General features: G+C 38.8%; 1 protein-coding gene across 1 annotated transcript in view; it reads right to left on the bottom strand.

The window, feature by feature from the left end:
• The window catches only part of tdrd3 (tudor domain containing 3), a 79,939-nt gene extending 62,728 nt beyond the window's left edge, over positions 1 to 17,211 (bottom strand). The window contains exon 1 of the mRNA XM_039745315.1: positions 16,910 to 17,211. Coding sequence (XP_039601249.1) covers positions 16,910 to 16,947 — 38 coding nt within the window. The 5' untranslated portion in view covers positions 16,948 to 17,211. The remainder of the gene's footprint in view (positions 1 to 16,909) is intronic.
• Between the last annotated feature and the right edge of the window lie 269 nt (positions 17,212 to 17,480).

The following is a 17,480-nucleotide window of genomic DNA, read 5'->3' as shown; positions in this document are numbered from 1 at the left end:
TGGTTAGTTGAAATGATATTAAAGGGTTTATTTCACATTACTTTGGGGGAAAAAAAGCAAAAAAAGTGGTTTTTTTTTTGTTTTTGTTTTTTTTTTAAATAAGACCCCTTACATTTACCCTACAATTGAGGAAAACTTGAGGGAAAAAAAGAATAATTCTTCTATTAAATGTAGGTTGCCTTAGCGTAACCCTTTGCACATGGGCTTCACCATGAAATTTTTGCCCATTTCCACGTAAAGACTTCCAACTCTGCTAGCCTACATAATTGTTGCAAATACACACACCTGGCAAAACAGATCACCAACCCCTAACTGCTCTTGGAGTTAAGGTCAACAAAAGACTTCTATCAAAAATTGCAAAATTATGATAAGCTTACACAATCCTGAGCAATAAAACCCACATTTTTTTTCTTTTAATTGCTAAATTTATCTCTCTGACACTGATCTTACATAATAGTCAAAAAAGCTGCTTATTTATTTGCCCACAATACTGTAAATAATGTATAGTATCCAGAGAAATAAATCTTTTTAAGCAAATCATTTTATTAAACAGACATACTGAATCATTTTGGAAAATGATTACTGAAGTTAACAGCAAATTCCTACAACTCAAAAATAAATCAGCCACTTTATAAATATCATAGCATAACAGATGTACTGTACTAAAATTAGTACACCTGTACTTAAGTCTTTAATGTCTTTCTTACTCCTTTGCTGTGGACATATATCATTGGAAAAAGTCAGCTTTAAATGCAGAACACAGTTGTCTGTTTTGGCCATAACAAATTGCCATATGAAGAAAAGACAGCAATCATCCAATCACAGGTTAGAAGAAAATTTCAAGTGAAAAAGATTGAGATCATAGTAGCTAAAATGTATAGAAGTATTTATTACATTATTTAAACTCTTCTGGAATAGTTGATAAAGAAGGAAAACCAATCAAACTGCCAGGTTAAATCAGCCATCAAATAAAGGTTTTCTCTTGATCTCAGCATTTCATTATAGCCTTATTTACGCTTCATTTTTGACAGAATTTAGCATCTGCAAACATCAACTGTGCACAGTTTCTGCACCACTGCTACAAGCACAAGAACACCAGCAAAAACAGGATAACACTGAGGGGTTTGAAAGAAAACTTTTTTTCTGTTTTTCTACATTTACCTGTGTTTCCACTGCAGAAAACTGACATATAGAGAAACAAAGACCCCAAGTGCAAAATGCACATTTCTCCTGTTTCCTGTTGATTATATCAGTTTGTTCATGCAGGGACTTTAAAATTCATCTCTACATGACGTATAACTCACGTCTCCTAACACCACTCTTCCTGAACTCTACAGTTTAGAGATTTAAGACCCAAGTGCCATACGCCTACCGCAGCTGAAAGGAGAATTACAGCTAAGCTATATAGGCACTTCAAAAAGCAGCTAACATTTCAAAAAGAAATGGTTGTTTTCTATATTTAAACTGATTATTTAAAAGATGATACTTGTAGCTATACACAAACAGGCTCACCCTGAAATGTCAACAAATGTTTTCCAAGTGAGATATGGATCAGACACATCCTCTGAATATTAAAACTGTAAAAACATTATATTTGAAATTCTATGAATGTGGCAGCACTATATCACACTCAGGTAATTCATTTTTTGAAATTTTGAACACAAGGTCTTTGGCAGGATGGGGAAGATGGCACGTGCAGTGGTTAGAAAATAAAGTTCAACTAATAAAGGAAATTGCCCGACATCCTCAGGCAACAGTCTATGTAAAAGTACTCAATAACTTCAGTTGTCCAAATTCTCTCTCTCTTTCTGTACTACCTATTTTTATAATACCCTTTGTGCTGCTGAATTTCTTAAAATACACTTAAATACAGTACAGCAGACAGATTGAATGTCACTACTCATACATAATTAGAAATTATTTGAAAAAGGTCTTATTCAAAGTCAAAGGCTGACATTCAATTGCAAAATCATAGTTGTTCGTTTTACCTCGCCCTAATTTGGCATTGTGTTACTCTAGACGTGCTACACAATGCTCTGATATTTTGCAGATCTGCTTTTGCACATCAATTACAAGATCAGCCTTTTCGTAATTTTGAATGGTTAGCTTGTGGTCTTCATTAGTAAAACTTACAGTAACACACCTTCATAATGTGGTTTAGCAGAGTTTTTTTCTACCCAACTGCTCTTTTTTGATCTACAAGTATACTCAGAGCAGATTTTTTAACATCTCCTGTAAAATAAAAAATATAATTCTGCATCTCATCCTGATCCTATTCACTCTTAAACCAAATATCCCTGACTGTTGATTTATACCAAGACATTTTCATTACTGCAAATGGAAAATAAATATCATAATACTGATTTTGCTGTAATTATTAAAACCATTTAAAACACCCACAAAGGTAGAATGAAACCCCCACAAAGTTATAATGAAACAAGTGTGCTTTTACTAAAAAATTCAAGTGACAACAAGATACCAAGAAGACATGATTAACGAGCATTTGTGTGTCTACTTATACACCTTCAGCGATATCTTTCACAAATTCCTTAAATTTACACCAGCTGTAACAGACTCAAATCAAATACATGTTTTTACTCTATAATAGTAATAATAATAATAGTAATAATAATAATAATAACAATAATAATAATAATAGCAGCTCACTACTCAAAACTGTAAGCGCAGAAAGGACCCAGGACCGAACCTGAAACCTCTTGACTATGAGATAGCAGATCTTACCTCTGCACCATCCAAGTGGACATGTCTACCTCTTACCCTAACCCAATTTCTTTTTCTTCAGTTATATTCTTGAATTAAAGCGCACTTGTTTTATTATACCTTTTGTGAAAGTGTTTATTTAATATTTGGACTTCAGTCTTTACATATTATACACTTCATGTTAACATTTTGTCATTAGTACTATAACATGAAAAAAATGAGCTGGGCAGTGAGGCACAACAATGAAGCAAGGGGATGGTGTAAAAAGTGCCAAGTACATCCCCCACTTCAGGTGGAGACTAAAAAATGCCCAGGGTGCAATGGCATGTAAGTAATGTAAGTTACGTAAGGGAGTCCTAGACCAAAACATACAGGGTCAACTCTCTGAAGCACAGACCCTAAATTCAGCTTCATAGAGAAGAAAATATCAGGGCAGTAAAACTCCATGGGTGCTCTTTATTTATTTGTCGCCAATGAATACTTAAAACTTTTAATTTTTCAGAGTACACTAAGGTCTGCTCTAGAGTTTTTAATGATTAAATTCTAAATATATCTAACAAATAACTGCTTAAACTGTTATCAGACACAGTATTCTTCTTCTGATGTTTAGCAGGTTAAGCCTTTCATGGTTTTTTTGAAGATAGATGTGGTTTAATGATTTAGCAGCAGAGTTAAAAAAAAAAAAAAAAAGCCTGAAACTGCATCTCTATTAAAAAAAGAAGTGAATACAATTTGCAGAGTATTTAAAATACAGAAATAAAATTACTATTTATCACCTTGACATCCTGCTACCAATAGAAAGTTATCAAAGAAATAAATGTAACAAAATGTACATATTTTAAATCTGTTTTTCAGAAATAAAATGTATTAAAACAACAATGGAGAAACGCAATTTATTCTGTCAAGTCTCTGGATGATAAAGTCAACATAATAATTAAATTTAAGATTCATGTGCCTTTTGACAAAATGAAATAAATCATTTTTAACAGTACTTCATATAGGTTTTCAAAAAGGCACCTACTGTGATCGGAGTGACATTTCTGTAATGGCACTGCTGTAATAATCAGAAAATGCGTGCCAAATCTTTAACAAAATTACAACCTAACTGATGAGAGGAAAATATATCTCTCTTTCTACAAATCTGCATACCAACATTTTTATAATTTCATTTTAATTGGTTACAAGGCTCCTGCATAAGTTGTTTTCTCAAAAATAAGTTTTTCAAAAGTTAGCATTTCAAAATTATTATGAAAAACTACCAATAAAAATACTTTAATTGCAAAAATAGTTATTACTGAGTGCATACTTGATTTATTTAGAATCAAGTTCAAAATCTTATTTTTTTTCCTCCTCATAAAGGAAAAGACAACATTCAACTCAAATGCAGAAATGTTTTTTGCTCACAAGGTAAGAAATTTCTCAGTATTGTGAAAAACCCATAACTTATGTATACATTATTAATCTTTCAAAATATTTCTGGGCTAAGATTACAATACATAGAGTAATATAACAGATATTTGAAATCATTAATAGCATTATGAAAATGAAATAGAGGGAGTGATAGCAGCAAAATGACATACCACTGAGTTTTTCTAATAATTTAGCATTCAGATATCCTAACATGTTACTTAACAGCTAGACTTTGGGTGATATAAGCTGGCACATTGTTAAGCGATGACTAAGACTTTTTATTGACTGGCTGGAAATACAGGTCAAACAGGTTACAAAGGATACTACAACAAAAGCACTAGTTGGTAGATCCATGTTTTAGGTTGAGCAATTTGATGTGAAAATGCACATTTGATCTCTAAAGGTTCTAGAGTCAAAATGTCAGATGTCTTATATGACCTACTGTACATTACTGCCAGCACCCAACTCTTAACCAAGTACAGTACATGACACAGAAGGTACAGAAGAATTTGGATTTCTAACCAAATTCAATACCAGAAGTGCCCAAGTGTTGCCTTACAGTGGCACTTATAAAATCTGGAAGTCCCTTAAAAATTTCTGATTTTGTACCCATTCTCTCTAGCTAAAATTCTACCCATCCTATCATTTTCGAATTGGACTTGATTCATTTAAACATTTATCACACACCCATCTTCTGACAGACAGGGCCAATAAATACAGGTCTCCAGTATCTTGTTGGATTACCAACAGTCACATAAGGAGAACATAGCTTCAAATTTAAATTTTGAATTACAGCTAATTTTAAAATCCTGCAAAATTTTACGTACAATAAAACCTTGATTATCAGTGACTCAAACACAACTTTAAAAATAAAAATAAATTAACAAACAATAAAGACTCACTAATGTGCTTGTTTTGCGGTCTTGTATGTATGTTATCATCCAGCTGACACTCGGAACCAGCCAACTCAATTTAATTTGAAAAGCAACAGGGGCGCAGTGCTGCTTAAACATAGTATACTAGCCAACCCACGGCATACCATACGCCGCATAATCAGGCCGGTTTTTTAATGATTTTTAAGCACAGCGAGAAAAATAACATTTGAAAAATCGGTAATGTAATAAATCAGCAAGAAAAGCAACATTGTAACAATGCACGGAACGAACCAACATACAATCGTCTGTGCGGCGTTCAGGCGTGGAGGGTGGAACGGGAGGAGAGAAGAAGGACGTCCATTCCGCTTCCTCCGTCATGCTAGTCTGCTGATTTCTCGTTCAGTATGCACTGCCTGCTCATGTGCCCACCTCCAACTCGTCACTCGAGTTGTTGTCTTTGCACAGTCCAGATGCACCTGCGACTCACGTAGACTTCTCATTGCTCTGTGCGGTTTTGGCTGCCTTTCTATATATAATCCACCAAGACACCCGACCACAGTAGTAGCGAGGTGGGAGGGGGTTGTGTACAAAGTGCAGGAGCATCTAAGAAGACGCATGTTTGTCGCGGAAGCGAATTGCTGTATGTAACGTGTAAAACAGTTTGCTATGGTGCATGCAGTCGTGCGTCATAACCAAAAACTCGGTTTTTAAAGACTGCTTTCTTCATTGTGTTTTAACCTCAGTTGTAAAGGAATGTTTTAAGGATCCCATGGGATACCCCTCGAAACCGTTTTACACGCTGCATATGGCGATTCACCTCCGCGAGAAACATGCCTCTATGAACAGTCAGCATGGGTCTGAGGTGCATGTGGCCTCTACGATAGACGAATATAAATGACGCCGTTTTTTCTATGTCGTCGCATCCGAGTTGGTGGGCGTGGCTCTGCGAGTTGTCTTCGTATCCAATGGTCTTGGAGTTGGTGGGCGTGGCTCATCCCTGCGTACGCCATAGGTGTCTCACTTGTCGGTGGCTTAGTGAATCCACGCCCCTTCCGGCGTACTTTCCATGGGTGTCTTGCCTTAGTGTATTATAATATATATATATATATATATATATATATACATATACACACTGCTCAAAAAATTTAAAGGAACACTTTGAAAACGCATCAGATCTCAATGGGAAAAAGAAATCCTCCTGGATATCTATACTGATATAGACTGGGTAATGTGTTAGGAACGAAAGGATGCCACTTCGTTTGATAGAAATGAAAATGATCAACCTACAGAGCCCTGAATTCAAAGACACCCCAAAAATCAGAGTGAAAAAATTTTGTGGCAGGCTAGTCCATTTTGCCAAAATTTAATTGCAGCAACTCAAAATTGTACGCAGCACTTTGTATAGCCCCTGTGTTCTTGTATACATGCCTGACAACATCGGTGCATGCTTTTAATGAGATGACAGATGGTGTTGTGGGGGATCTCCTCCCAGATCTGGACCAGGGCATCACTGAGCTCCTGGACAGTCTGAGGTGCAACCTGGTGGCATTGGATGGACCAAAGCATAATGTCCCAGAGGTGTTCTATTGGATTTAGGTCAGGAAAGTGTGGTGGCCAGTCAATGGTATCAATTCCTTCATCCTCCAGGAACTGCCTGCATACTCTCACCACATGAGGCCAGGAATTGTCGTGCACCAGGAGCCACTGTACCAGCATAGGGTCTGACAATGGGTCCAAGGATTTCATCCTGATACCTAATGGCAGCCAAGGTGCCTTTGTCAAGCCTGTAGCGGTCTGTGTGACCCTCCATGGATATGCCTCCCAGACAATCATTAACCCACCACCAAACTGCTCATGCTGAATGATGTTACAGGCAGCATAATGTTCTCCATGGCTTCTCCAGACCCTTTCGCTTCTGTCACGTGCTCAGGGTGAACATGCTCTCATCTGTAAAAAGCACAGGGCACCAGTGGTGCATCTGCCAATTCTGGTATTCTATGGCAAATGCCAATCGAGCTACATGCTGCTGGGCAGTGAGCTCAGGGCCCATTAGAGGACATGGGCCCTTGGGTCACCCTCATGAAGTCTTTCTGGTTGTTTGGTCAGAGACATTCACACCAGTGGCCTGCTGGAGGTCATTTTGTAGGGCTCTGGCAGTGCTCATCCTGTTCCACTTTGCCCAAAGGAGAAGATACTGGTCCTGCTGATGGGTTATGGACCTTCTATGGCCCTCTCCAGCTCTCCTAGAGTAACTGCTTGTCTCCTAGAATCTCCTCCATGCCCTTGAGACTGTGCAGGGAGACACAGCAAACCTTCTGGCAATGACACGTATTGATGTGCCATCCTGGAGAAGTTGGACTACCTGTGCAACCTCTGTAGGGTCCAGGTATCGCCTCGTGCTACCAGTAGTGACACTGACTGTAGCCAAATGCAAAACTAGTGAAGAAACAGTCAGAAAAGATGAGGAGGGAAAAATGTCAGTGGCCTCCACCTGTTAAACCATTCCTGTTTTGGGGGTCATCTCATTGTTGCCCCTCTAGTGCATCTGTTGTTAATTTCATTAACACCACAGCAGCTGAAACTGATTAACAACCCCCTCTGCTACTTAACTGACCAGATTAATATCCCATAAGTTTCATTGACTTTATACTATACTCTGAATAAAAAGTGTTCCTTTAATTCTTTTGAGCAGTATGGATGGATGGATGGATGGATAGATGGATAGATAGATAGATGACTGCCATTATTCTTTAACTCTGTAAGCCCATGCTGTTAAAAGCACGGGATCCTAGAAAGTATTGAAATCGTCAGAACTACTCTGGGCATCTCTCTGCTATGAGGATTCATACTGCAGACGTGCTCGCATCATTTGTGCATTAGTAGCTAAGCGAATGTCTTTCTTAGGAGGTTTCCTTTTGCTGGTGTGCTGGCATCGCTTGCATATCCTTGGAGCTGGCGCTCTCACCCCAACTCTATATTTCACTTCCAGGCCGGAAAGACACACACACTTGCACATGTAGAACTCTATTTAATTTCAAAAGCAACTGGGGCACCATGGTGCTCAAACATAAAGAATGCTGGCAGTCACCTCCAGTTCACCCTCTGGTGGTCGTTCCAAGTGTCAACTAGATGATAACATGCATACAAGACCGCAAGATCACCCCCCACCCTACCCAGAAGGGGGAGAGTTAGGGCTGATTTCACCCTACAGTATTTTTAGTCAACCATTGAGAAACATGTGCCAAGTTTTATGAAAATTGCTCCAGCTGTTCGGACGTGATGCTGGAACATACATACACAAATTACTGGAACAGGTACATTATTTTAATAAATGCTATTGTTGACCGACTGTAACCAAGTGCACTGCCAATGAATGATGAGAGTTTCACCTCTCTCTGATCTTTTTATTATTTCTACTTCATTTCCATGGTGATGGTTTTTCTCTTCTTTACTGTATCACCAGCACTTGCATCAGATTTGTGTTTCAGAGACATTGTTGAAGGGTGAAGACAAAAGGTTAAGATGAGCTCATCTGCACAGCACTACACACGCTATCACAGCAGGAAGGCACCCCTCGTCAACACGTCTGATGTACTGACAAGAGACAACTTTCTGCTATGTGTGTAACAATACAAGCAGGCTTGCTACTGAGAATGAATAGGGGCAGCGAGGAGCGGTTCACCACCCACCACACAATCACCTCCACTTGCACACAGTATGCTGCCTGCAGTGTAAGCCCACCAAAAGTGAACAGGGTGCAGCCAACGGAGGGTAGTAAATCGCTCACCACCAACCCCATTCAACAGGCAGCCACCCGAGGCAAACTACAATGCTGTCCCCCGCAACCCAATTCACCCATAACCGGGTCACCGCTTGCAGTATCACCAGCCGCACACCAAGAATGAACGGGGATGCCGTTCGAGTAACAATGCAAGGCTGTGTGGTGGGCAGGCAGTGAAACGCCCCACTCTGCCCCACCCAATCTCAATCCAGTCAGGAGCAGTAGCTGCAGCGTTGTGATGGGCTGGTAGCAAACCTCCCCCATCCACCCCATCAAGCCTCTGCCCTGCACAGGGGCGCTTGCCGCACACCCAGCCGCCCACTGAGAATGAATGGGGTGCGGCCCCCACTGCCCCATTCATCAACCGGAGCCGCCTAAGGGACAATACACTACACGAGCAGCGAAACCGCTCCCCTCCATCCACCACTTTCAGTGTCCCCAGGATGGAGATAACAGAGCAGCAGTTACTGAGGAGCCTGCATTGCATCCCCCAGACAGATGAAGGAGCAGCTGCGGCCCTGTTCAGAAGTCGTATGTCCGTAACTTGAGGACTACCTGTATATTGTGACATGCAGGCAGCTTGTGATGTGCTGTTGGGGAGCAGAAAGTGTGTAATGAATGCTGTAAGTAAAGAGACTGGGTGAAGGGCTTCTGTTCTGTATGGGCAGACACATCTGTTAGGAGGGGAGTAACAGGAGAATTTAGGAGAAAAAGGAAGGTGCAGCATAAGCAAGTTTTGAGTAGGGAACCAAAACATAATACGCACAAATGTTTGCAGTATAGAGAACAAAGGAACATGAATGGAGATAATGAGAAAGCTTTCCCTTCCAATCAGTTTGTTTAGCAGGTGTGCTACATAACCCAGATAAGGGAATATAAAAAAGGGCACTGTTTGTTACAGAACGAAGACTCCAAGTAAAACGTAGAAAACTTTAGTACCTCAGAGATGTGTTTCCTTATTATGTTGTTACAATATTATATGAATTAATTTTGTTAATACTATATTTTGTTTTGTAAATAAATATGACTATTCACTAATCTACAGTGTGTGTATCATTTTAAAATAGCTCCTCTTTTATCTGTCTATCTGTAACGGCCTTGGTCCTGACCCCTGATGGATAATCAAGGTTTTACTTTACTTTGATTACTTCAGTTTCACGTTCACCTCAGACTGTACTATACTACATTGTCCAAAGGATAAATGTATGACTTTGGAAGGTGACTTTGTTGTTAACAAAATAAGGTGCTGGCAAAACATAGGAGATGGGTGTGGATTTCCTGAAGTCTCCTCTATCTTCAATGAATAGTTATAGAGAGGTGTAGAGGCAGTGACAATCTACAAGTAACTGAGGATGCATCTGAAGAACAGGTAGTAGTGGACTACAAACAAAAAGTGTCATATTTGTCTCTATTTTAGGAGAAAACTCGGGTACTTGGCACTATACAAGCCTCTGCTACAGTTGTTTAATCATTCTATTGTAGCAAGTGCACTCTTTTACAAGGAAATCCTAGAGAAAGTGTTGCTTTAGGTAAAATCAGCAAATGCAATAAACTAATGAGGGATGCTGCCTCTGTCCTGAAAGACAGATTGAGTGCAGTGATTGAAAGGCGCCTTAAGAAACTACTACACATTATGGACAAAGATACTCATCCTCTGCATGTAATTTTGGCAAGGTGGCAGCAAAAGACTGATCCAAGTGTGCTGCTGCTGTACACAGCACATTTCTACCTGCAGCCAAAAAAATATAATGAATCTCTAGGCTGCTGAGGTTAAGCTGATCTTCTATTCTGTGAAAAGATATTCAGTTGTTGTTTGTACTTTACGATTCTATGTGGTATGATTGCTGCTGCACATTATGCAACTTCCTTTGGAATTAAATGAGTTTCTATTTTTCGACTTAAAATAATGCATACATTTCTTATATCATTAAAATCCAACGCGCAAGTCAGAGCCTTTTAGCTACAGAACACCAAGATTTGGAATGATCTATCCATTAGTGTAAGGGATGTCCCACTAGCCTCAAAATTTGAATCTAGAGATAACCCAGTGTGCCAGGTTTGCCAGTGGATTTAATATTCAAATTTCACTTTTTAACAAAAGGGCACATCTCTTGTCTGAAAATGGTGAGAATTAAAGTGGCCCACTTTGGATTTAACTCTTCAGATGCTGTGAGCAGGGGGGCTGAACGCAACCCTAGAAGACACGGACGCTCCTCAAGAAACCCCTCTTAAAAACTGCTGATAAGACTACCTTCAAATTGCTCCCTTACTTGTGGCTGCTCTGTCGCATGATATGCTTCTCGTGCGACGCTTCACATACTTAAAAGCCTGAACAGCACCTGTCCTTTTTGGCTGATTGTTTTGTTTCTCTCTCATCCCTCAGACGTCCTCTGCTCCTGTTGGGGGTCCCGCTCCCGCTGTGCTCCCCTATGATGTTTGCCTAATCTTTAATCGAGAACTAACTGCATACTGAGCTCATTTTACTTCTGAAAGAGACATGTTTCTCTGAAGTGTTTCAATAAAGATCCTGTGTCTACAATCTCCTGTGTTTCTGTGCAATTCTGTGACCCAAGTGTGACAATGCATATCAAATACCACAGTCCATCGGCGTAGACAAGAGTGTGTCAAGTTTACCCAAGAATTAAATTACTATACCCTAATTGTCTGTGTACACTTCACATGCAATCAATATGTGAAATATGGATTCCTTTCCTAACTTAAGTGAATAAGAAGCTGGCTGTGAGCTAGTACATAGATGCGAGTAGTTAGATAACTAATGTCATTTCCTTTTACTACACATTAGAGCAGTATAAAGTAATAAATCTGACGTAATTATGTAATAGTTATTTAAAAATTTGTGTTGAATACTCTTGCAACAAGGAGTGCTTACCAAACAAATATGTGTGTGGAATTTGTATATTAAAAATTTGCATTTGCGGGGATTACAGGCGATATGAATTATTATATTGTTAGTGTAAGTTGTAGCTGGTTTGGCTGCATTTCCCTACTTGATCCAGGGTTTCGTCATTTCCCAGTTTTCCTGAAATGTTGAGTATGGCTAGGCCGGAGTCGCAATAAATACACACAAGCTCTCGCGTCAAGTTTTCTTTTATAATTCCAGACATCTGCAGAGAAACCTGTAATTCTGAGGCTAAGGACCTGTGCTGGTATCCAGAAGGTTGCCAGTTCGAATCCCCGTCACTGCCAAAAGAGATCCTACTCTGCTGGGCCCATAAGCAAGACCCTTAACGTGTAATTGCTCCTGGGGTGCTGTACAATGGCTGACCCTGCGCTCTGACACCAAAGGGCATGCGAAAACTAACAAATTCCTAATACATGAAATTGTATAAGGTGAAATAAAGAAAAAAAAATTAGAATAACTGATATGGTCAACCAGAATTTGCAAAGTTAAAAACTTACAATTTTTGATATCTTAAATTATATTAAAATATGTTTACTTTATAAGATTTTAATAATATCTGTAATTGTAATCTCCACTGGTCAAAATTTAATTACAGATATCTCACCTTAAAAATCTCTTTTGACATCCATGGGAAATGTCTAGTGCTCATTAGAAATAACAGAAATACAGATATAAAAAATCAAAATACGCCCAAAAATTAAATTAAAAAGACAATACACATATCTGGGTGACTTCAACATTACAGATGCTGATTCAACTCAATGAATGGCTTCTAATTTTACTGAATGACTGCTTTGCTAATTCTAAATGTGGCAACAATACACTTACTTAAAGGATTATTAGGAACACCTGTTCAATTTCTCATTAATGCAATTATCTAATCAACCAATCACATGGCAGTTGCTTCAATGCATTTAGGGGTGTGGTCCTGGTCAAGACAATCTCCTGAACTCCAAACTGAATGTCAGAATAGGAAAGAAAGGTGATTTAAGCAATTTTGAGCGTGGCATGGTTGTTGGTGACAGACCGGACAGTCTGAGTATTTCACAATCTGCTCAGTTACTGGGATTTTCACGCACAACCATTTCTAGGGTTTACAAAGAATGGTGTGAAAAGGGAAAAACATCCTGTATGCGGCAGGCCTGTGGGCGAAAATGCTTTGTTGATGCTAGAGGTCAGAGGAGAATGGGCCGACTGATTCAAGCTGATAGAAGAGCAACTTTGACTGAAATAACCACTCGTTACAACCGAGGTATGCAGCAAAGCATTTGTGAAGCCACAACATGCATAACCTTGAGGCGGATGGGCTACAACAGCAGAAGACCCCACCGGGTACCACTCATCTCCACTACAAATAGGAAAAAGAGGCTACAATTTGCACGAGCTCACTAAAATTGGACAGTTGAAGACTGGAAAAATGTTGCCTGGTCTGATGAGTCTCGATCTCTGTTGAGACATTCAAATGGTAGAGTCAGAATTTGGCGTAAACAGAATGAGAACATGGATCCATCATGCCTTGTTACCACTGTGCAAGCTGGTGGTGGTGGTGTAATGGTGTGGGGGATGTTTTCTTGGCAAACTTTAGGCCCCTTAGTGCCAATTGGGCATCGTTTAAATGCCATGGGCTACCTGAGCATTGTTTCTGACCATGTCCATCCCTTCATGACCACCTCTGATGGCTACTTCCAGCAGGATAATGCACCATGTCACAAAGCTCGAATCATTTCAAATTGGTTTCTTGAACATGACAATGAGTTCACTGTACTAAAATGGCCCCCACAGTCACCAGATCTCAACCCAATAGAGCATCTTTGGGATGTGGTGGAATGGGAGCTTCGTGCCCTGGATGTGCATCCCACAAATCTCCATCAACTGCAAGATGCTATCCTATCAATATGGGCCAACATTTCTAAAGAATGCTTTCAGCACCTTGTTGAATCAATGCCACGTAGAATTAAGGCAGTTCTGAAGGCGAAAGGGGGTCAAACACTGTATTAGTATGGTGTTCCTAATAATCCTTTAGGTGAGTGTATATTTCATAATACCTACAAAATACAATCTTTCACTTTGCTATTTTTCTGATATATTTTACAAAAAAGATTTTAATTACTGCAACCCCAACCAATGCTTCTGGTTGCTGACTCTTCTTGGATGTTAAAGTCATGCAACTTGTATACTAGGATTGACATGAACAGCAATTATGGCACACATACCAGGATACACTTATATACTGATAAGTACATTTCAAATCATAACAAAAAATTAATATTGATATAAATGAAATACTGTAAAGTTAATTATCAAACTATGTGTTGGCCAACAAGAAATGTTTTTGTGCATCCCACCAGAAAAGGAGTTCTCTTTCTCAACTGACATGCAAAATGGGGAAAAATAGCAGTAATGGTACTAACTAATATGTACAGAGTACATAAGAAATTCTTGTTTAATCTCCAGCCAACATGTAACAATGTATACACTCTCCAGCACCACGATAAATAAGAACTACCTGTTAACATTAAGTTATACTGAGATACCTGCATCTTCTGAAATCAAGAAAGACACAAGTCCAATAAACACTACAGATCGAAGGTAAGCAATGACAACCCAGCTATATTTTACAAAAAACTATGTATGAAAATCATACCAAGATATAAAATAACTGGTCACACAAGAGATGAGAATGATCAAGAGCTACTGAAACATAAATCAACTATTACACATCAAAATATTTAAAAATGCCTGATAAGGCAACTATTTCAAAAAGAAAAATAATTAAATTCATTTAAAATTATTTCTTTAAAGTATTTTTTTTTAATTGTGTCTTTGTTATCAACTGGTTTCCCACTAGACCATTAAGTATATAGTTAATACAAGTGAATAGCTACATGTTGTATGTGAAACAGGGACAAAACTGATCACAAAGTTAAACTGGAATTGACAAAGTGGTGGTAGTGTGCTGTATCCGTCTGAGAAAGAGCAATACAAATAAAATGAGGAAAAACTGATGAAGAGGAAAGTCTTCTTATAAATAAATGTCTACGCATGGAAGTGTGTGTGTCCGTCCAGCCCGGAAGTATAATGTGGATTTGGGGTAAAAGCTGCATCTCCGAGGGAAACAAACCCGCTTAGCCACTAATACACAAGCGGGGCCAGTACGTCAGCAAAAGAAAACTTCAGAAGAAAGACAAAGTCACTTAGCCGCTAACATCAGCAAAACATTATCCCTTTAACTTTTCCTCCTGCCGCTAATGCACAAGCGATGCGAGCATGTCAGCAAAACGAAACCTCCTCCAGAGTAGTTCCTTTTAATTACCTGACATCTCTACATTTCAATTTTTTTCTGACGATTTCAATAGTTTCTAGGACCCCGGGTTTTTTACAGCATGGGCTTACACAGCTAGTACAATACATTTACATTTATTCACTTGGCAGGTGCTTTTATCCAAAGCAGCTTACAACAGAAGCAAAAATAATCATGTGACATTAGGCTAGGGCCTGTTTGTTCAGCAAATGTAATAGGACAGGAAACAACAGTTCACTGCCACAAATGAGAAGGTGTAATAATTAAAGCTATTTGAATGAACTGAGGTGGCCTGAACATTTTAAACAGAAACTGAAGAAATGACTGTTTTCATGAATTGTATTGTGATGACGAGGAGTTCTATGGTGCAGCCAGAGACAATGTGAGTAAAGTGAAGGTGAAAAGAATTAGTGACACCTCAAAGGATTATAGACTGATTATTACACAAGTTCATTATTGATTCATATGTTTTAACAAGACTTATTTTACACATTGGTATACATTGTCACATTTTTACATTACTTAAAGAATGACACTTAAACTGAAATCAAAAAGGGCTTTCTACTGAAGAAGAAAAAAATTGGGGCATTATTTTTTGCCTGCTTCTATGCAGCAGCTTTCTCTTTGATGAGATTCTGATTAAAAAAAAAAAATACAATTTTGAAGAAAGTGGTCAACTGTTTCATCATTGTTGAGTTTTTGTTTTATGGGACCGCCTATCCCACTGGCTTCTCATTAAAGGTAGGATTAAGTCCAAAATACTTAATAGGTCATAGGTCACTTCCGTCACACATAACGCTCCATCAAAATGTGCAAGGCTGTCATTTGGGATGTGGGATAAAAGCAGAGTAACCGAAAGAAATACAACGCGGATCAAGAATGACTTGGGAACTGAACACTGGACTATGACACTGTACAGTATGAAGGCCAACCATTGCACCACCATGCCATCTGCCCCTTAAGTGGAACGTCCTAAATGACAAAAAGCAAAAACTGTTTTGACATACTGTCACCTACACATTTAGCTAAACTGTTTCACTTGGTATGTACGTTAGAACATCACCGTTGTCTCATGACTTCAAAGCTAAATAATAATGTATAACCGGGTGCGTCCCGCAAACTATAATATAAACTAGTTAGGGCGGAGAAACTGACTACTGAACTTGTCAAAGACGACGTTTACTATTAACTCTCGACAATTTAACCATATTCTGGAAATCAGTTGGACTGCCACACCACAAATTAGTTAACAGCAACCTTACAATTTGGGCTCCTTTGTTAGCTATTAGCAACAAAACGTATAAAACGACAATCTGATGGCGACACAAAGTGGCAAGATAAATGACAGATGGAAACTTTCTTCATCATGTTTATGATACAAAACAAACAAGACACGAGGCACATATGTTACCTTATGCAGAATACATTAAAGAGTAAGTTTTAAATTAAAACAAAAACACGTCTAGGCATAATCACCTCCACCTGTATACGTCGTATAAAGTAGAAGTCACTCAAAAAAAATACTAACAATAAATTAAGGAATAAGAAGGAAAGTGTTCGACGGCCGCAAATTGTAATGACTGTTATTGTCCACACCAAATATCATTTAACGATACATATACTGCCAAGCGAAAAAAAAAAAGTTCTGAACAGTACACATAATTAAACAGAATAAAATAAAACACATCACGTGAGAATTCTTCTCACAACTGCCACGGGTTGCAAATTGCACTCGTTAAGAGGATTTGCACAAAAGTCGAGGCCTGGGTATGACCCGGGACACAAAAGCCAACTGCAAATATATCTCCGTCAATGTTAAAATTCAGCGCATTGTTGGGGCGGCGCAAGGGAGTTTCTTAACATCAAATCTGAAATCTCGTCTACCAGATTTTACTTACCAGCCTTCTTTTGACAAGGCCGATCCAAAATCAGCCATTTTTCTTTACAATATGCTCTCAGAACAATAAGGCCCGATATGCTTGCAGTGCTCCGTACTCACGGGCGCTCATTGCTCCATTTGTTTAAGCAGTTAAGTGCAATACAATGTTTGTGATTGCGTGTAATTCCAGTTACTTTTTAAATATTAAAGATTTCTTCTTCATACTGCTGACATGTATACAATTTCATTATTTAACAAAGCACAACTCCAAAACTACTGTGGAAGCACCGCCCACTTAGGGTGAAAGAGCAGTGCGTGACCCCTGCGCATGCTCCTTGTGACGCAGACGTATGAAGCCGAAGAGCGCCATATCATTTGCTGGCATTCTCCTACTCATCTTCACTTTCGGGTAGATTATGAGTAATTTATTTGATCCAGCGTAACCTCATGCGGAACAACCAAGTGTACTCTGCTTTTAAAATTCTTTTAATGACGTCTGCTTGAGATTGCTACTTAATGTAATTAGTGTTTAACATTAAATACATTAAGTATCATGTTTGGGTACATTAAATGTATCCTAGTTATACACT

This window comes from Polypterus senegalus, chromosome 2 (assembly GCF_016835505.1).
Source record: "Polypterus senegalus isolate Bchr_013 chromosome 2, ASM1683550v1, whole genome shotgun sequence".
NCBI lineage: Eukaryota > Metazoa > Chordata > Cladistia > Polypteriformes > Polypteridae > Polypterus > Polypterus senegalus.
Note: the sequence above shows the minus strand (reverse complement) of the source record. Positions and strands in the feature narration are given on the sequence as shown.